The sequence below is a fragment of the Brassica napus genome, chromosome C6 (assembly GCF_020379485.1).
Source record: "Brassica napus cultivar Da-Ae chromosome C6, Da-Ae, whole genome shotgun sequence".
NCBI lineage: Eukaryota > Viridiplantae > Streptophyta > Magnoliopsida > Brassicales > Brassicaceae > Brassica > Brassica napus.
In genome coordinates, this window is record NC_063449.1 from 20,401,285 (window position 1) to 20,422,869 (window position 21,585).

A 21,585-nucleotide genomic window follows, 5' to 3' on the forward strand; every position below is an offset into this window, starting at 1 on the left:
TAAACCATAAATCCTAAATCCTAAACTCTAAACCCTAAATCCTATAACCCTAAACCCTAAACACTAAATTCTAAATCATAAACTCTAAACCATCAATCCTAAACCCTAAACCCGTACTTGTTTAGGATTCAAGTTTATGATTTAGAATTTTGAATTTAGGATTTAGGGTTTAGAGTTTAGGATTTAGGGTTTATGGTTTAGGATTTATTTTTTAAAATTTAGTATTTAGGGTTTATGGTTTAGAGTTTAAGATTTAGAGTTTTTAGTTTATAGTTTTGGGTTTAAGATTTAGGGTTTAGAGTGGAGTTTAGGGTTTAGATTTACGATTTGGGGTTTATAGTTTAAAGTTTAGGATTTAGGGTTTAGTCTTTAGATTCTTTAACATTTAAGGTTTTGCGGACGGCGTTAATGTGATATTATTCTTTTCCAGCTATTTTTTTTTTAAAAATCATTTTTTTTTTACTAATCCTATCTAACACTTTGGTTGATTATAAAAAGTGAGGTGAATTTAACAATTTACCACATAAAGTGAACCCAAGTATTGTTCTTTTTACAGTGTTTGGAATTGCACTATGCGCAACACATTCGGTTGAGTAGGGCCTAACACCAAATCAACTAATCAGAAATATATTTTAGTGCTTTAATGGTTATTTTAGTATATATATATAAAGTAAAACTTCTATAAATTAATAAAGTTCGGACTTTAAAAATTTATTAATTTATAGAGATATTAATTTTAAAAAGTTTCCTTATTTAGATTTCTTATTTTAAGATATATTTATTTTAAGATAAAAAAATATTTGATTTTAGTGTATAGACATTAATTTTTTTTTAATTTGACATTTATATTAATTTTATTATATTATTAGGTGTATATAATATATATTGCATAGAACTTAAATATGGTTTTGGATATAATATTACCAAAACTCATCAAAAATATATTAAGTGTTAAGAAAATATAAAGATAATTCCATTGTGAATATAAACAAACAATATTATAATAAGTTCTTACTTATATAAAATATGTATGCATATAAATTATTAATTTATAATTTTAATGGGACTATACATTTGCATAGAATTATCTAAAAAAATATTATCTTATTATTTTATCAATTTACATCAAATTTTGAACCGGTCCAAGTTGGGACCAGCGAAATTTATTAATTTATAGATATTATTAATTTATCGAGTATTAATTTATAGAGGTTCTATTGTATATTTATAGTTTTAAGGAAATGTGTAAAAGAAAAGTTGGCCTAATTAAGGTTTTACTAATTCTGTTATGCCTACCCTTGTTACTCGTCGTGTGAAGAGTTTGGTTCTCTTTTCGGAGAACTAGGTTTTCAGCTTCGAGCTAAGAAAAAATCTCCACACTTTGCTCCAATAGCTTGAAGTGTTCGTTCAGCACGGTCTTTAAGGATTTGAACTTCCGAGAGAAGCTCATGATTATTTGCAGCGCCGTTTCGAGCTTTATGCAGCTCGGTTACTTGGCTTTGCAAGGCTTTGATTCGAGCTTACAATTCAATTTTGACCGTGGTGGCCGGAGGCTTGTCGATATGCTCACTTTCTGTCATCGTCATATAGCTTAGATTACCCCATCCTTCTAGCGCTAAACTGTTAGGGTATTGTTAGGTGGGATCTTTGTAGGTACTATGTGATATACCATGAATTTTACCAGTTTTTAGCCATAGTATATTATAAGTTTTTTAGAATCTATTTATTATGTTTTTGAGTCTTTTTAGAGTATTTACAAGTTCAGGAGTATTTTAGAGATATGTGGTGATTTAGAGCATTTTGGAGATAAAGCTCGAGTTGTCCGTCGAACCAGTCCAGGGTCGACATTCAGAGTTAAACATCGATCGAAGAACATCTCTTTTCGTTGATCAGCAGCGAAGCACGTAAGGCCTGACTTGGTTCCAGCCAACTTATAGCCCAAGTTCCACATCAATTACAGAAATACCCCTGGCCGACTTTAACCTAATATTTATATGCTATGCAATTGTTTTGGGCAAGAGACGCTTTCATACTTTTATATTTTCACAGCAAACATATTTAGAGTTTTTAGTAGTTTGGAGAAAAGATCCAAGACTCCTTCGGAGATTTATATTGGAACTCTATTTTTTCTACCTTATTTTATTTATGCATTCTATTCAGATATTTGCTATGTTCTGCTTTGTTATGTCTGAGTATTTATATTGTTAGATTTAGGTTTCAAGTAAGGTTATGAGGGATTATCCCAAACTATAGAACTGCTAAGATGATATACATCCTTCAAGGAATTTCTTGTAATGTTTGTGTTCTAGAGTAGCTAACTAGAACCCTGAACTTAGTGTAACTAGGCGCACGCGACGGCATGGTCTATTACCTGAATTAATTCCCTTGAGCTAGGAAAGCTAGAAACAAGAGACTGCTGATTTAGTTAAGACTAGTGAACCTATCGATCAACCCGCTAAAGCTTGCCTAAGGAAACATCGATCGACGCTAATCTCATAGCATCGATCGACGTTCGGTCCGTATCAACAAGTGACAACTGAGATATTGGACTTAGTCAATAGAATTGATTCGCACGCGGAAGCTGGAATACTTTCTCATTAGAATTCGAGTTCTAGGATTGACAACCTAAGCATCTATATAATTATAATCCTGATTACCTGAAACCCTAGATCAAGCTCCTTTCTCATAATTGTTTACAACTTGAACCAATCATTCAACTGAACAACTACCTTGTTCACCTCTGCTTTTTATTAATTTACTTTGTTTGTCTAGCTTAATCATAAACTGATTAGGATCTATTGTGTGCCCTAGCTCCTTGTAGATTCAATCCCTAAGTACTATGACTAAACCTTTTATTTGAGAGAGTAAAAGTCACTCATTGGAGTAATTTGAGTGATATCACTATAGAACAACAAATAAGCAATAAAGAATCAAAATTTCAAACTAAAAGAAATGTATTATTGATTCTTTGAGCAGCAACTACAACATTTGATGTATAAATCTTAGTTTTAGTCGCCTAGTTCTATTCTCCTAGTCTCTGATTGTCGATCCCTTGTTCTAGGTTTTGGGCTCCCCTTATATAGTTGAGTCACAGTCGGTTGTTAGTTCAGCGACTTCCATATTCAAAATTATGGAAGAATCCCCTTTAGTAGGAATCTTCCATTTTTACCTGGAGAAAGGGAGAGAAGAGTTTGAGCCAGGATTTATCCAGGCGGGAATCTGAAGGTCGGCGTCCTGCTCGGAAGCTGAAGTAATATCTTCCTGGATTATTTTTTTTCCCATCACCTTCCATGGTTCCACACCTATAAACCAAAATACCGCCCTTGGTAGCCAGAACCATCACCCTGGAGCAGGAAGACCGTGCAGTCATCATTATAGAAAGACCACTTCTGCCTTACGATCCATCTCTCCTGCGTCTACCAAGACATTGACAACATATACTGGCCTAGGCATAGGCGTTCGAGTACCCGTTCAAGTTTGGATCGAATATTTCGAATTTTTTGGTTTTCAGATTCACCTTCCTAGGTCCCATTCTAATATTTTATGAGTATGGATCGGGTTCGGATAATAACACTTAGGGTTCAGTTTTAATTTATAATACATCCTAAAACCCATAAAGTAATCATATATCGTTCGAATTCGAGACATTTCGGTTCGGTTCGGATATATCCTAAGTCAAAGACAAAATTTAAAAGGAAAACATAAAAAAAACACTTAGATTGAATAGAAATTAATCCAACAGACATTAAACTGATTAAATAACAATAAATTGTTAAATCAAACATAAAAATAAACAACTTTTGTAAACAATATGCATTACCTTATAAATAGAATAGACTTGTTATTAAAACAAGTAAATTTATAAAGTACTTATTTATAACTAATTAAGTATTTAAGGTATTAAAGTTTAATATTTATTTTTCTATATCATATCAACATAAATATTGAATTGAGTATTTTAAATGCTTATATATATATTTCAAATATTTATATTAAATATTAATTTTGGATTTTTCGGTTTACCTGTTCGGGTTCGGTTGATAACACTTTGGGTTCTAATATGTTTTGTACCACCCTACAAGACCTATTCAGGTATTTTTACATTTTGGATCAGATAACGGATAGGGTTTTTCGGTTCGGGTTCGAATTTCGGGTTCCAGATTTTATGCCCAGACCTATACTGGTCCATACACATACCACTTTTAGACCATGGTATTAGTCCTTTATAGAGTCCTTATTATGTATTCCGAGTCATTTTAGAGTCTTTTCAGGTCAAGGTACCGTTTGGGAAACTTTGAAGATTCTAGAGCAATTTGAGGTGTTGAACTGTGTAGATATGTCTGAAATATAGCAATGGATGAAAGACTTCCCAGAATCTGGTGAATCCACTATTTTGATACAAGATATAGAATTTAGCTATCTTAACATTTCCACCGGGTTGAGGTCGATCAGACAGTTGCACCAAAAGTTATGCTCGTTTTACTGAAGAGTGGTCCGTCTAAAGCACGAGGAGAAGCTGCCGGGGGTGTGATATAGTGTTGATCAACACTCCTTCTGATTTTCTCCTGACGATTTTTTATCAGGTTTCCAGGACTTCAGTTTGGCCCCGAAGTTTCTTTTATTTTCAAAAGGGCCTAGAACGTGTTTTTAACCTATATTATTTGTTTCTAAGCCATTCTTGACGGCTAAAATTTATTTTAGATTGGAGAGAAAAGAAGAACTCCCTTAGAGTTTTCTTGGAACTCCCGTTGGTTATTATTTTTGCAATCTATTCAGTCTATAATTATGTGTACTTTGATCATGCCTCAGTAAATAATGTGTTATATTACAGTTCTTTTATAGGCTATTGAATGAATTGTTACGCTTGATAGGATTGTTCGGGTAATCCATTAGTTTTTTCATCTAAGTTGTCTATAACGCTTGTTTCTCGATTAATCACCTTGAATCTAGATCTTAGGATAATCGTGAGACACAACAGTGTAATCGATTTCCGAAACTGAACTTTAGATGAGCTAAATGTTTATTTGCAGTGAGAGTTGGTTTAAGGATTTAGTGAACTGATCAAACCTTAGTTTATTGCTTGTCTGACATAATTGAATTTGCAACGAGAGTTGGGATTCTAGAATTTAGGCATCAGATAGTCTCTGCAATGAGAGTTGATTGATTGTTGTTTTGAGTTTGAGTTCGAGAATGAATCTTAATTAAGCCCCTGATAATTTATCTTATCTGCAGGTGTGAAATACCTGCGAGTTTCATTGGGTCTAACTCCTCTCATCTTTGATAACTTACAGCCTTCTTGTTTTAATTGTTATTCACTGCATTTCATTATCTATTGTTTAACTTGACTTGAAAATGAAAGTCTATTGTGCAATTTTAGAGCCAAGGTGGATTCAACCTTTAAATGCTACAGTGAAACCTCTTATCTGAGAGAGTAGCTTAAATGATAATTTGAGTATATTAGCCTGTATACAAAGAAGCAAAACAGCTAGGGAAAACAAAGTTAGGGTTAACAAAACTCAAAATCACCTTTTCGAAAAACAGCCGTCCAAAGACCGATTGAAAAACACTCCAATCTTGTCCTCACTGGTAATTTCAAAGGAATCAGTGTGTTTTCCTACGAGATCATTCATGGCTTGCCCTTCCTGCCTTTGTATCATTGGAAATGGAATTTCGGTTTCGGTTTCTTAACCAGCAATGACCGGAATCACTTCAGAAACTTGGTTCTTTTTCTGTTTTCTCCACCATGGAATGGTTTTTTTCTCAACAAGTGAACCAGACATACATCAGGCGTTGATACTCTTTTTCTGAGTTGTGGCTCAACTGAAATGATCTGGATAACTCTTTCTTTGAATTCCTCAAACTGTTTGTCAAATGCCAATCTCCTTTGTTCTCGTTTGTCTAGGACATGCACATGATGTCTCTTCCTCTCCTCTTTCACTCACGATTTGTTTTTTTCTCAAATTTTTGGACAGATTTTCAGAGACTCTCAAGTTTCCAAAAGGAACAAAACAATCAAGCCGGTGGTCGATCCACCAAATCAAACAACAAAAAAGAGAAGTAAGATAGGTAGTTGAAATATTTTTGTGGCTGAACTTATTGACCTAAACATGATTCGATTTCTCCGGGGTCTTTTCTTTCTTTTTATTTATTTTCTATTGATCTTTCTTTCCTTTTTGTTTTCTCTTTTATTATATACTCTTTTCGGTTAGCAAACATATAGATAGATAAGAGTCTAAGATGAATAGTTCAAGAGATGATAAGACGTTGATAACGATCTAGGAAATTGTGCTTTGATACCACGTAATACGATCTAGACCATTGGTCGATGGGTTACTAACACCAACGACTGAATGAAAATGGATCGAAAGATTGCACAAAAGTTGTGGAATTGCCTCTGATTTAACCTATAACAGTCGTTGTTGGATATGACAAAAAGTTTGATTGAGTTTGACTGCATGATATGACGCACCAACAATCGATTGTTCAAGAAAAATGATATACTATGGTTTTTACCGGTTTTAGCCATAGTATAAGTCCTACTTAAAGTCTTTATATTATGTTTCGAGTCTAATTTAATGTCTTTCCAGGTCTAGGAATGTTTCAGAGCATTATGGAGATCATGAAGCCATTTGGAGCTTAAAAATGAAGAAACATGTATTTGTTCAGGAAAATAGAAGTGAGAGCCGAGAATTGGAAAGAGTGTTGATCGACACCGATGCGAGTACGCGACTCTATTTCTTGAATCAAGTTTGTTCTAGAAGTTTCCACAAATTACAAGATTCCCCGGGCGCAACTTTTAACATATTTATATAGTTTATAAAGCCATTGTTTCGGTAGAACATATTGAATTAAGCTTTATATTATTCTTAGAAGTTTTTGAAGAGAAGACTAGAAGACTCCTTTACAGATCTGATTGGAACTCCAGTATTTATATCTTGATTTTTTAATGCAATTCATTCAGTTTATCTTTATGTCTTGCTTAATTATGTACGAGTAGTTTACTTGTTAAATTTTAGGGTTTTTCTAAAGTTTTGATGAACTTATAAAATATAGAACTGTTAGGGTTATTATCTTGGATCCTTCACAAGATTGATCTTATTGCTTGTATTCTAGGTTAGCTAACAAGAAACATGATCACATGATAATCGAAAACCGCGAGTGTGTGTTTTCGAATCCTGAATCTAATCCTGGTGAGCTAGGTTAATAAATACAAAGAGAGTTTTTTTTATAGAAAACTAGTTAACATATCGAACTGATCATTAATGCTTGTTTGAACAATTGAATTCACATACGAGAGTTGGAATTCTAGGATTTAGACATCTGATTAGACTCGCAGCAAGAGTTGGATATGTTACTTATTGAACTCGAGTTCCAAAACTGATCTTATTAAACCCTTAACATCTGTAAATTTGAGTTCCGATTGCCTATATGAAACCCTAAGTTTGACGCTTTTCCCATTTATCTCACAACCAATTTTATTGTTTATTTACCGCTTTTAATAGTGTTGCCTAGCTTAATCTTAATATATTTAGTCTATTATGTGATTCACGCTCTATGTGGATTTGATCTCTAAGTGATGCAATCAATCTCTTATTTGAGATGTTTCTCTACGGTAATTTGAGCTAGATCAAAGAACAAAAGAGATAAAGTCTCAAGAAGTTGATAAAACTGGTTCATTTTTTTCATTTTGGTTGTTCCTCCTTTTATAGAGTTCCATATTTTGGTAAACAAGAAGAATTGATGAGAATAAGAAACCTAGGAAATAGAAATGAAGACAAAGAATTTTTGACTAAAATAAATGTGTTTGTTGAATGACTCTTTGGCTGGTCAAGACCCTTGACTTGATGCATGACTTTGAACCTTTTAGAGTGAAGAATATGTTCCTTTGGCCTGTCTGGATTGGTCGTTGGTCAATCAGAATGAAGGTTAGCCATTTTTAGCTTTTTGGGTGGTCGAACAAGCTTTCTCAGCTCTCCCATGCGTCCAACTTGTCCTAGCCCGACTTGATGAGCTTGTCCAAAGTGTTCACCTTTTCCTAGCCCGACCTGATGAGCTCGTCTAAAGTGTTCAGCTCGTCCTACAAGACCTGATGGGCTTGTCCTAGCCGACCTGATGAGCTCGTCCTAGATGAGTCCTAGATGACCTGATGAGCTCGTCCTAGACGACCTGATGAGCTCGTCCTAGCTGACCTGATGAGCTCGTCCTAACCGACCTGGTGAGCTCGTCCAATGTTTTGGTTCCTCTGGTGATTGAATTAGCTCGATATGGCTGAGAATGTGGCTAATTCAACTATCTCTCAAAATATCATGACCCAAACTGACTTTGGCTTGACTGAAGTGTTTCTCATGCTTTAAATCCCAATACAAGCTTTCTTGGGTTTTCCAGAACATCGTGCAGGTCGTCCTGATCAATAGGGTCGATGGTCGATGGTCGATGGTCGATGGTCGAGCCATCCACTTACGTATCAAATGTATGACGCCTCTATATAGTTTTGCATCTTCAATTTCATTTTTTCGTCCAGTTCGACCATGTTCCAAGTAGACCTAAACCGTGTAAAAACACTATATAACACCAAAAGGCTCCAAAACACTTATTTTCACTCGATAAAAAGCCTCAAAACATATATTATAAACTAGTTAAACACTAATATATCATTTATCTCTTCGAATTTACTCAAGCAATATTGGTAAATTAACATGATTATTGTCTTGCACCTGGAGAAAGAAAAGAGAGAATCGTCGCAAACTTGGGAAATTTTACGTATGATCCATACAACTACATTATTCTACACCAATTAGCGTATGTTTTTTGCCATTCAAAACCTAACTATTCTCTACTTTGTTTCTGTAGCTCTACAAGAAAGCACGAGAACTTCCAACGAAATTCAGACAAAACACATATGTCTGAAATTTATCAATGAATTCCCGAATATGTAGTTGTAACTTCAAACGGATTGCTGATGGAATTAATAACCATTATGTAGTTGTTTTGAAAGTTTTAAAATTTCTGACGAGTTTCTGATGGATTTTTTTAATAGAAAATTAATTGAAAAACTAGGAGAAATTTATCCATATTTATCTATAAAAATCACCTTCCTCATTCACAATAACCCACATAAAATATGTCTTTTATCATAATTTTAGTAATTGTTTATGGCCCAAAATCTTAAATCTGGTCCTGCAAAATAGTGCAGGCCGGAGAAGATCTATCGTATCGTGAAAAATAGCCATCAGATCTCATTAGCCGTTCTCGATATCTCGGTTGTTCATCTTCCTTGTTTGTCTAATGGTGAAGCCGACTGTTTTGCTAAAACCATATTAAGCAACTATATTGTATCGGACCCAACACAGACTGAACTTTGGTTTTGAGGCCTTTTTAAGTGTTTTAATGAATTTGTGCACAAACAAATAATCGTCTCTAGAGTTTATAAGAAAAAATCATACGTTTGTGAATTTTGTGCGTGTCAATCTTCGATCTTTCATTATAGAATATTTTTTGAAAATAACTTACATTTACATAAAAGAAGAATAAACATGTAAAACAACTTATATACTTAAAAAGTAATATTGTAATTCGACTAAGCATTACAAATTTACAATCTTTAATGATTAAACCTTATAAAGATTCATAACAAGTCGTGAGCGTTTTTTTGTAAGTCGTGCACGTTCACCCTGTGTAATTCCATCAATATCTAAAATCAAATTCATAACAATTTGAGTTACTTATTACAACAATATATATTTTGTATCCGATTTAAATATGGTGGGTAGGTAGGTACATCATACAACAACTACCAATATAAAGTTGTTCATAAATTTTGCTGAACACGCGTACCATTTTTCATCTATCGAAAGCCCCCGTGACATTTAATTAGTTAAATTGTGTCGTCGTTTGAGTTGTACCATTGAAGTCCTTTGTTGGACACGTCGTTCTCTGTCTCTCTCACATTTATTTTATATCAACATTATTAATTTATTTAACTAACATAATCCAGCTAATAATAAAATAGAGCTGCAAAATACTACTCTCTCTCTTTATCACTTTAAATAGTATTTAAAGATTTTTAATTTTGTTTTATAATCAGTCAAATTCTCGTTATTCTAAAAAAAATTAATGTAATTTAAACTTTGTATCTCAATAAAAGACTCCCAACATTTTTGCTCTCACCGATTTTTACTTACAGATGATTTTTGTTTTTTTGGGCAAAGCTTACAGATGATTAAAGTATATACATGCATATGACGTACCTTTTTTGGTAAAACTAATAATATATACTAGGTGATAACCCGCGCGTATGAATTTTTATAATAATGTTTATTTATTAAATAGTTTTAACATTTTGCAATACTACAAATTTTATCGATTATATAATGACGGATACAAATGTTGGTCAATTAAATATATCATCGTTGTTGAATAGTTAACGTATTTTATCTCATTTTAATTATTTTTAAGACTTCATATGCACAAAAAACATTAAGTTTTGCGGGTGACACAAATCCCCAAAACCAAATAGGTAACATCTATTATATAATGATGAAAGAGGATTAGGTTTTCTGCTCTCGATTTGTTTACTATTGACTCTCCATGAGTGATTTCATTTTCTACCTCTAAAAAATTGTGCTTTCGTTCCCGTCTTTGTTTCATTGATATGAGTTAAGTTTTTTTTAACTTTTTCTATGAATTTGGTGAATTAAATAAGTGTCAATTTAAAAAAATAGACATCTGTAAAAATTAGTTTCACTCTAGATACATATCTAAGAATCAAAATTTTGAAAAAAAAAATCACCGAAAAACTATATTAACATATTAGTGTTCAAATCTAATATATCAAGCTGTTATAGAATATAAGTGCAGGTTCGAAATATAAATGTCTGTCAAGTATATATTCATCAGCTCGGTCTAAAAATCATCTAATTCAAGAACAACAAAACAAATTACTTATTTGACGAGTTCATGTAATATTTGAATCCAAACGGGTAATATCCGAACTCGAATAAATATCCGAAGATAACCAAACATAAGTATACATAACCATGTATTTCTACTTTACTTCTCTCATTTTATTCAAAATATTTATATTAATAATGATAATTGCTCAAAATTAGATAATATATATATAATTATGGACAAAATCATTTGCTACTCGCTTAAAATACATATCAAGCTCTTGTTTCTTTCATTAACAAAAGTTGCATCTAAATTTTCAAAACAACAACTAAATTTGTGTCTTTCTAATCTATTAATAGTTTAGTCTTTTAAAATTTTGAAAACCAGTTAAGTTAAAATATCGTTTAAATATAAAAAACTTAAACAATGAATAATTTTTTTTTTCAAAATTTAAATATCTGAACCCAACCCAAAATATCAAAACCCGAAAATACCCTAACCCGACTCGAAATATAAAAATACCCGAATGAGTTCTATAACTTTATACTGAAATACCAGATACGAATCCGAACTTGTATCCGAACGCCTACCCCTACGATATATGATCATTTGTATTTTACTTGACAAAAAAACTTAAACCATTGATCACAAAATTTTCAAAGTATAACTTTTACCATTTTTAGTAATTTATAGTCATTTTAAAAAATTCAAAATATAACATATAAGAAAAAATCTAATTTTTTTAATTATATGATTAATGTGATTGTTTAATTTTTTTAATAGTATAAAATTAAACAAAAAAGAGAGATGTTAGAAAAATTGTTATCAAATATGTATTATTCATAATCATTAATTGTCATATATATGTTAACCATATTAGGTAATTCAGTAGCTTTTATTAAATATTTTTTTGTACACTACTAATTAATTTGATAGTTAGTTTAATAAAAATCATAGTATATGTTTATATGGACCAACTTATTTTTCTAACAATTTTAAGAATCATTCTCGTGATGACACGTAGCTATGAAAATATGTTGTAATGCTCTGAGATTAATATATAGGGGATATGTGACGTACGGACCTGAACCCTTTTTTTCGTTTGTATTAGGGCCGTTCAATATGGTAAACCGAACCGTACCGAACCGAACCGAAATAGACAATATGGTTTGGTTTTTGTTTATACCATAGAAACCGAATGAATATAATTTTATAAAACCGTAGGATTTGGATATGGTTTGGTTGATAACCGATTAAACCGAATAAACCGAATAAAACTGATCAATAGTAGAAACATGTAAATATGTATATATTTTATAACGACGCATGAGAATCTATTTGTTATATATATTAATTTTTTTTTGCTAATAACTATTACCATATTTTTTACAGTAATAAAAAAACCCTAATTTGTAAAACACTTGAACTATAATTAAGTAACAATTCATCGCAACCGAGACTTCTTATTTTCTTAGTCTGTTTTTTGATCTTTTTGCTTTATTTTAGCATTGAGTAAATGGAAATGAAAATTGTAAATTTGATGGACAACAATTAGTGGAAATTCTTCGCAATTTTTTCTTGTCTATAAACGAACAAACTTTCGTGTTCAATCGAAGAAGCATGACTTTGATGAACACTAAATATGGAAGAGTAGAAAAACTTTTCTTTCATGCTTTTGTTTTGTTTTTATTTATATTTTCAAAATTTCAAGCTTTGATTTTAATTTTAGTTTTGATTATGATACTAGATGATAGAAGAGTTTTTATTTTTGTTCTTTTATTTAAACATATATTTTTTTAATAAATGACTGCGTTGACAACTTGACTGTAAAATTCATATAATATGATCTCAAATTAAATAATTATGTTTTTTTGGTATAAAACCGAATAAACCGAAAACCGACGGTATATAAACCGAACCGAACCGGTGTAAATATGGATTTAGAATGGTAGTTATATTTTACTAACCGAAATACCGATAAAATTTGGTATATTATCATTTCAATTAGAAAATTAAACAACTACTTTTGAGTTTAGAAAGTTATATCGCTTTTGATTTTTTTTGGTCACAAACTAAAGAATTATTTTATTAACAAAGCTGAAATTTTTGGCAAGATTTTTATAATTTTCTCAGCATATTTTGTTATAACTCAAAATAAAAATTAAATTTATAGTTAAAATTGATTTATTATTAGTATCTTTAATGAATTATTTGTATTTAAAAGTTTTCAAATAGCATATTTTCTAAATAACACTTAAACTAAAGGTTAGTTATATACTATTATATTTTGTATATAATTAATTTTTGCTGATATATTGTTGTGATTTTCAATATAAATAAACAGAAAATATATTGGTGTAGATATAAATTTTATTGTCGCAGTTCAATCGTTTTTCCTCTTTGGACTCATGCCTCGCAGTATTAACGCCACTCTTCTATCGCTGGTTCCCAAAACCACGGAGGCAGAGAGAATGCAGGATTTCAGACCTATTGCTTGCTGCAATGTGCTCTATAAAGTCATTTCAAAGATTTTAGCAAAGTGGCTTAAGGCTACCCTTCCTCTCGCCATCGATCAAAATCATTGTGCTTTTGTTAAAGACAAGCTCTTACTTGAGAACGTGTTGCTTGCTACGGAGTTAGTCAAAGACTATCACAAGCTTTCGGTTACCTCCAGATCAGCGGTAAAATTGGATATTTCTAAAGCTTTTGACACTGTAAAATGGTCATTTGTGGAGGCTACACTTCGGGCAATGAACTATCCTGACCTATTTGTAACATGGATCATGCGATGTATTGAGACTGCTATGTTTTCGGTCTCAGTCAACGGAGAGTTAGAAGGTTTCTTCCCTAGCTCAAGAGGGTTAAGGCAAGGCTGTTCCCTATCACCCTACTTGTATGTGATTGTCAGTAATGTTCTGTCAAAGCTTATCAATAGGGCAGTTTCAGCGGGGACCATTGGATATCACCCGGCCTGTAAGGAGCTCAACCTCACCCACCTGAGCTTTGCAGATGATATTGTTGTGTTCACCGATGGGAAACCACAGTCTCTGACGGGTACCTTAGAGGTCTTCAATGAGTTTGCTACATTATCTGGTCTATGTATCAACGTGTCGAAGTCTACAGTTTTTGCAGCTGGGAGAGGGAAGCAAGTACTTGAAGAAGAGGCTGCAGCAGTAGGGTTATCGGTATCTGCTCTGTCAATAAAATATTTGGGGCTACCTCTCACTACGAAGATCATGTCAAGGTTGGACTATCAACCGTTGTTGCCTAAGATCCGGAACAGAATGCTAAGTTGGACAAGTAAGGCTCTATCTTTCGCGGGGCGTTTACAGTTGATTCAATCAGTTATAGCGAGTATAACAAATTTCTGGTGCTCAGCTTTTTCCTTGCCTCAAGGATGTATTGATGACATCGAGAGTATGTGTTCAGATTTTTTGTGGAGTGGATCTCCCAATATTACCCATAAAGCAAAGGTAGCTTGGGATGTTGTTTGCACACCAAAGACGGAGGGTGGTTTGGGGATCCGGAAAATAAAGGAGATGGATACTGTTTTCTCTCTAAAACTGATCTGGCGTATTTTTGCAAAGTCTGATTTGCTATGGGTAGCTTGGGTGAGACAATACTTAATAAGGTATGAGTCTTTTTGGGATGTCAAAGTCCGGTCAAGAGGATCGTGGGTTTGGAATAAATTGCTGCAGTTAAGGCCTCTTGCTCGTTCGTTTCTGCGTATGGAGATACATGATGGGAATTCAGTTCGTTTTTGGTCAAACCTCTGGCATCCTTTGGGTAGATTGATCGAGATCATTGGCGAAGGGGGCATCATGAAACTTGGAATTCCTCGTAACGCCAGAATCAAGGATGTGATTCAAGGTGGAGAGTGGCGTGTGCGGCGTTGCAGGGACCGAAATATTCGAGAGCTTGTGGAGGAGCTCAAGCAGTTTCCAGTGATACTAGAGCAACATGTGACTGACTCTGTTTTATGGAGAGACAGATCGCAGGACTATCGAAATAGTTTCTCTTCTAAGGCTACTTGGGAGATTATCACAACGCAAAGAGAAGTTACTGATTGGTGGAGAGTGGTGTGGTTCCAGCAGAGTGTTCCCCAGTTCTGTTTTATCACTTGGCTTGCATTGAGGGATAGGCTCTCTACGGAGGTCCGTATGAGAGTATGGGGCCAGTCTCAAAGTTGCTTACTGTGTGGTGAACCTGAAGAAACTAGGAATCATCTTTTCTTCGCTTGTCCATACACTTTCACCCTCTGGTTAGAAGTCACGGGAAATTTGTTGCTATCAGACGCTAGCCCGGACTGGGATACTACGTTGGATCAACTCAGGAACAGTTCTCAGGACTTGCTCTCGTCTATACTCCTGCGTTTAGCGCTCCAGGTCTCAGTGTACTACATTTGGAGGGAGCCTAATGAGCGTAGACACAGCCACAAGTATAGGGCTGTTGGGCAGTTAGTTCGAATTATTGATAAAACCGTACGGAATCGCATCATGCCTACAAGGTACTTTGAGAAGCCAAAGCTCTATGGCCTTATGCAGCGTTGGTTTGGATCGCGTATAATTCATACATAGGAGGATTTTTTTTACAGATTTATTCTTGTAGCTTGTAGCTTGTACATAAACTTTCTAAGATGATCAATAAATTTAACATTTCATCAAAAAAAAAAAAAAATTGACATTTGTTAAAATTTTTATTTTTTGTATAAAAATATTATAATTTACGAATTTTAATTCTTTAAACGGTGAATCATATTTTAATAGTTTTAATCACTTAAATGGTGAATGATATTTTATTTAATTATTTAAATGAAATTAATATTTAAAAATATGTTAATTTATCAGATTAATATATTTTCATATTTGACTCATATATTTATTTTATTTTGATATAATATATTACAATTATAAAGTTTATATAAAAATAGCATATATTTTATATGATTCTTTTTATTTGTAATTAATTATAATAATATATATTACTGATTACAAAATTAATAAATTAATTAATTTAAAAGAAAAAAAAAATTCGTAAAATTTTGTTAGATATTTATCTCTAATAGATTTTGTTATAACTAAAAGTAAAATTTATATTTACAGTTAAAAATGATTTATTATCAATATCTTTATAATTATTAATTTTTTAGAAATGTTATTTATTTAATAGATTAATGTAAATAATCAAATGGATGTAATTGATGAAATTGACGTATTACAACTTTTTATGGTAGATAAAATCGTACTTCCCTTTTTAATAAAAAGGATAAAAATAAATAACAGGACAAAATATTGCTAGAAAACTGAAGTATCTAAATCAAATTTAAGTAATACTTTCATATTTTGCTATTTTATACTTATCAACAAAATAATTGAATATATATATACACACTTTAATAAAACATATATTTAATAAAAAAAAATTAATTTATACAAAATATGTAAAATAGTAGTTTCAAATTTTATTTGAAACATAAAAAATCATATAATTTCCTTCCTCTAAGATAAAATAAAAATAATATCATTTTTGTGATAAAATGAAAGAAGTCATTCTTAGCTACATAAAAGGTCACAAGAATAACAACCACAAAACCCTAATCTAATACCAACCTTCATTAAATAGGACAAAGAAACATTGCTATAAATGGATCGTATCTAATGCAAAGGTTATCGAATCATCAAACTAACTATGGAAAAGAAAAATTTTCTGGAGAGAGACGACCTCGAGACAATGTCCATGGAGCCGCTTAGCCCAATGTCACAGATGCTAAGTTCGCCAAATTTGTTCATTGTGATAACTTTTGGGTTTAAAACTAAATGCAACCCATCGACCTTTGTTGAAGGCTTCAAGACCACACTGATCAATGCTCCCAGATTTTCTAGCAAAATGGTAAAACGTATTACATTCAGGCATGCACATATGTGCACACACAAACTGGGAATGTGTGATAAGTATAATATTATTATGTATAATAACCAAAAGTCTTCAATAAACGATAGGAATTTTATATGATCCTCTTAGTTTGGTTAGGTAGAAACTGATTAATTATTTCTATAGTTATTAGTTTCTACTTTCAATCTGATGAAATCTGGGTTCAGATCCTCGCTGCGGAAAATTATTTTTTATGCTTTATGTCAATTCTACCCTACCGGTTTAACTCTCTGAACAGGGTGGTTTAGCTACTTAGTTAGTTATTGTTGTCAAAAAAAAAGTTTCTACTTTGGATTCTGTTTTATTTTCTTAAGTACTATTTACTTCATGATTATATAAACCGCGTAAATACAAAAGTAAGTATATCTTTTAAAAAAACAAAAATAAGTTTATATATTTTTCAATAACAAAATACACTCTTCAGAAAAAACCCAAAAATAATATAAGCATTGATAGTATTTTTATTTTTATTTAAAATCCAACAAAATCAATCACTATATATATTCTTCTTTTGGCAATAATCATTACATATTCAAATCCATACAAAATATGAAAAGATATTATACAAACATAAATGAAAAAAACATACACCTTATGTCTTTTTTTTAAATATCTTAGATCAACGCCCAAAAACTATATTAAGGTCTTCGATACTATAATCACATGTTACCTGTTTATGTATTCTTAAATTCGCTTGAATTCCATTGTTAATGTCTAGTTATATCTTCTTCTCAATCATGATGATTTATATAATTCCTTTGGTTCACTCAATACGTATAAACATAAAATATAAATTTGTTTGTTTGTCGTTACTTACAAGTTACTTAATTTGATCTGTGTTCATAAATTAAAATTTTCAGGTTATTAACTATAAGAAAAATGGAGAACCGGTCTGGATTCCTGTAAGCATCCGAGTAGAAGATCATGTAACTGTTCCGGATCTTGATTACCCCAATATCGAAAATCCTGATCAGTTCCTAGAAGACTATACTTCAAGAATTGCTAATATTCCAATGGACATGTCTAAACCCCTTTGGGAACTCCATTTACTCAACATAAAGACATCAAATGCAGAATCTGTTCTTCTAGCAAAAATACATCATTCAGTTGGTGATGGAATGTCTCTTATGTCTCTTTTGCTTGCTTGTTCAAGAAAAACATCAGACCCTAGCGCACTAATTTCTAATTCCCCGGCCACAAAAAAACCCGTTAAATCCATGATTTCAGCATGGTGGTTGATTGCTGGACTTTGGTTTATGATAAGAGTCACCTTCACCACCCTTGTTGAGTTTTTCAAGTTAATGCTTACAACATGTTTCTTGCGGGATACCGAAAATCCTCTAATGGGAAACCCCGAGGATGGAACTCAATCTTGGAAGGTTATCCATCGGATAATAAGTTTTGATGATGTCAAATTAGTGAAGAACACAATGAACATGGTATATATTTATTGTTGTATTGATTTTATATTAATAGTTGACATCGTCTTATCTTAAAACTTCATTATGTGAATATTATCATGCAGAAGGTGAATGATGTCCTTCTTGGAATGACCCAAGCAGGTCTTTCAAGATATTTGACTACAAAATATGGTAAATTCAAAGTTCTCTTACCATATTATTGTTATCAAACTCACCATTTACTTGATACCAAGTTTTGCAATAGTCTATGTTTGAATATAGATGAAGATGTAACAAACAAAACATAAAAAGTTCAATATAATCGCCTACTGAATATGATTTATACTATAAAATTTTAAGATATTTTTAATTTTTGAGATATACTCTATCTTATTATGTTTAAAAGATAATAATTTGCAAACAAAAGAAAATAGTAATAATGGCAATTTTATAATAATTTTAATTTGTTAATGATATTTATATAATTACTAGAAAAAATAAATATGATCGACATATAAAATATGAACAAATTAAAATTATTATCAAAGTTTTCATAACCCACTTAATATGTTATCTTTATAATATTATTTGAAAACTCAGTTTTCTATGTGTCTCTCTTACCTTAATTATAACATAGATCAATTACAAAGTTATCCTTAATAATTATATTTTTAAACTTTTCATCAAATTATATTTTTAACATAATAGTTACCATTATTAAAGAATATATTTTCTTTCTTTTTCTTAATTAATTTTAGTTACGTTTTTGTTAATTTTAATTTCCTTTTTAACTTTTATTAAAATCACATAAATAATAAAAAACGAAATATTTATAAAATATAAATTTTACATATAAAGAGTTTAAATTTTATTTTTCTTCATATTTGCATAAAGCAACATAAATAAGAAAACAAAAATATCTATTTTTTTTAAATACATATATTTGTATCTATTAACCAAATTTTACAAAATAGTTTAGATATTTATTTTTAAACGATAAAATAATATTATTACCATATATATAAATTTGGTCAATAAAAATATTCTAAATAGAATTATCATATTATGAAATTGTAGAAAATTTAAAACATACTGCCTCTATGTCGGAAAATAGTATTTTCTTATCAAAATTTAATATGTGTAAAACACATAAATATGCATCTTTTGAAAATAGATGCACGGAGTATATATTTTAAAATATAAAATGAGAACCAAAATATATACAAGAAAGATAATCTGTTTGTAGTTAAACTAGAACAAAAATAGTGGTGTAACTCGATGGATCCAAATTCTTATACTAAAAACAGAGGCCTAATTAGGACATTAAGATATTATTATTTAGAATAGTTCTATTTAATATTTATGCATATGAATTACAAATGACTCAAAATTAATGAATGCGTGAAAACAGTATATTAAAAGATATTATGATTTAGGTTTTGTAAATATTTATATGCATTCCTGAAATTTAAAAATATTTTTAGTTATATTCACTTATCCAAATTCAGACCGACAATATTTTCCTATTTGTTTTTCAAACTAAAGTATATCAAATTATACACGATCTAACCAAAATATATTATAAATCCAAGATACTGAAAAAACTAAATACAAGAAAAAAGGTTAATATAATTTCAGCTCATTTAGAACAATGAAACAAGTCTGGTCTAACTTTAAGGAATAAATGCAATCCAATATTAACAAAAGAATAACCGAACCGATAAGATTTTTTTACAAGGAAAGTCACATATATATTTAAAATATTGTATTTATTTTATACATATAAATTGCATTACAAAACACTTAAAAACTTATAAAACTGAAAACAAAATATTAATCATTTGTAATAATTTATATATTTTGTATATATATATATATATGTATATATATATATCCCTGAGCACAGAAGAGTTACCTTTTACACTAGGAGATTTTAATCCCAGTTTCAAATATCAACAGAAATTTATATACTTTATATTTTCCATAATGTTAGGTTTCCCACGAGATAAGAGAGTCTTGTTAAAATATTTTTCTACAACAGTTCTAAAATCTGATAATCATTGACAGATGGATATACAATGGCCCAGAAGAAAAAAATCTTGGAAAAAATCCGTTTTCGTGGAGCTGTAGCTATAAACCTAAGACCAGCAACGAATATAGAGGTGATAATCAATATATATAATTATACAATCAAACGAAATTGTATCTTTAAACTAATTAACTAGAGTGTAAATTTCTAATAAAATGTGAACATGTAGGATTTGGCTAATATGATGACGAAGGGATCAAAGTGTAGGTGGGGAAACTTCATAGGAACTATTATATTTCCATTATGGATAAAATCAGAGAACGATCCTTTGGAGTACGTACGAAGAGCCAAAGCTACTATGGATAGGAAGAAAATATCACTAGAAGCATTCCTTTTCTATGGAATCATTAAATTCACCTTGAATTTTTTGGGGGGAAAGGTGAGATACCAAACGTATATGATCTATTCAATCCAAAATATTAATTATTGAGCATATTACATTATTACTAATTTTGATTGTGATAAAATAATAGTCAGTAGAAGCTTTTGGAAAGAGGATTTTTGGTAACACATCATTGGCATTTTCAAATGTGAAAGGTCCCGACGAAGAAATAAGTTTATTTGGCCATCCAATCTCTTATGTCGCAGGAAGTGCATTAGTTGGATCACAAGTGAGTGTATTTTTCTGAAGAATATAGTTATCATGTCTTCTCAAAAATATAAGTTTATTTTTCAGAAAAAATTCTCAGTTTTTATAAGATTAATTAATCTATTGTCGTTTTTGGGTGTTACTTGATGTTCAACAAGGCTCTCAATATCCATTTCATAAGCTACGTAAACAAGATTATCATCAATCTAGCTGTGGATACAACGACAATTCCAGATCCTCATCAGTTATGTGATGAAATTGTAGAAGCGCTTAAGATCATCAAATCAGCAGTACAGGAGAAAAGATCTCATAACATGGAGGTGTGAAGCATGTTATCGGATGTTTAGCCCCTGCAGTTCTCCAATATATAATTATGAAGTCTTTTATTTTCGAATAAATTCGTTAATGTTATGAATATTGTGGTGATGCCCATTATGGAAAGTCTTTAATATATTTGTTTCCCAAATTTTACTTATTTTTCAAATTAAACTTTGTCTCAAAGTTATTGTACTCTAACTATATAAATAATTCATTATTCACTGAATAATACACACCAATTCATTCTTTTATCTTCTTTACTTATAACACGTTATCAACACAAATTTACGAGTTTCTAATCATTTGAGTTAAGCTTTCGTTGATGATATCCATTTATCCTCATCATTTCGATGAGATCAGGTCAACGT

General features: G+C 31.2%; 1 protein-coding gene across 2 annotated transcripts; it reads left to right on the plus strand.

Annotated features, from left to right (window-relative positions):
- The first annotated feature begins 16,527 nt into the window (after positions 1 to 16,527).
- LOC106391377 (wax ester synthase/diacylglycerol acyltransferase 1) lies at positions 16,528 to 21,463 on the plus strand. Of its 2 annotated transcripts, XM_013832002.3 has the most exons (7): positions 16,529 to 16,779; positions 17,682 to 18,260; positions 18,347 to 18,413; positions 20,289 to 20,383; positions 20,480 to 20,689; positions 20,784 to 20,921; positions 21,058 to 21,463. In XM_013832002.3, the coding sequence occupies exons 1-7, from the start codon at positions 16,579 to 16,581 to the stop codon at positions 21,223 to 21,225; spliced, it is 1,458 nt and encodes a 485-aa protein (XP_013687456.1). In that variant the 5' UTR covers positions 16,529 to 16,578; the 3' UTR covers positions 21,226 to 21,463. The 2 variants fall into 2 exon arrangements, with proteins under 2 accessions (XP_048616534.1, XP_013687456.1); XM_048760577.1 differs by lacking the exon at positions 21,058 to 21,463 and having other exon boundaries at positions 16,528 to 16,779; positions 20,848 to 20,927.
- The last annotated feature ends 122 nt before the right edge of the window (positions 21,464 to 21,585 follow it).

Coding starts and splice junctions, on each gene's coding strand:
- LOC106391377 (XM_013832002.3), top strand. CDS start 16,579: ATGGAAAAGAAAAATTTTCTGGAGAGAGACGACCTCGAGACAATGTCC. Junction 18,414..20,288: donor ATATTTGACTACAAAATATG/GTAAATTCAAAG, acceptor AATCATTGACAG/ATGGATATACAATGGCCCAG. Junction 20,384..20,479: donor GACCAGCAACGAATATAGAG/GTGATAATCAAT, acceptor GTGAACATGTAG/GATTTGGCTAATATGATGAC.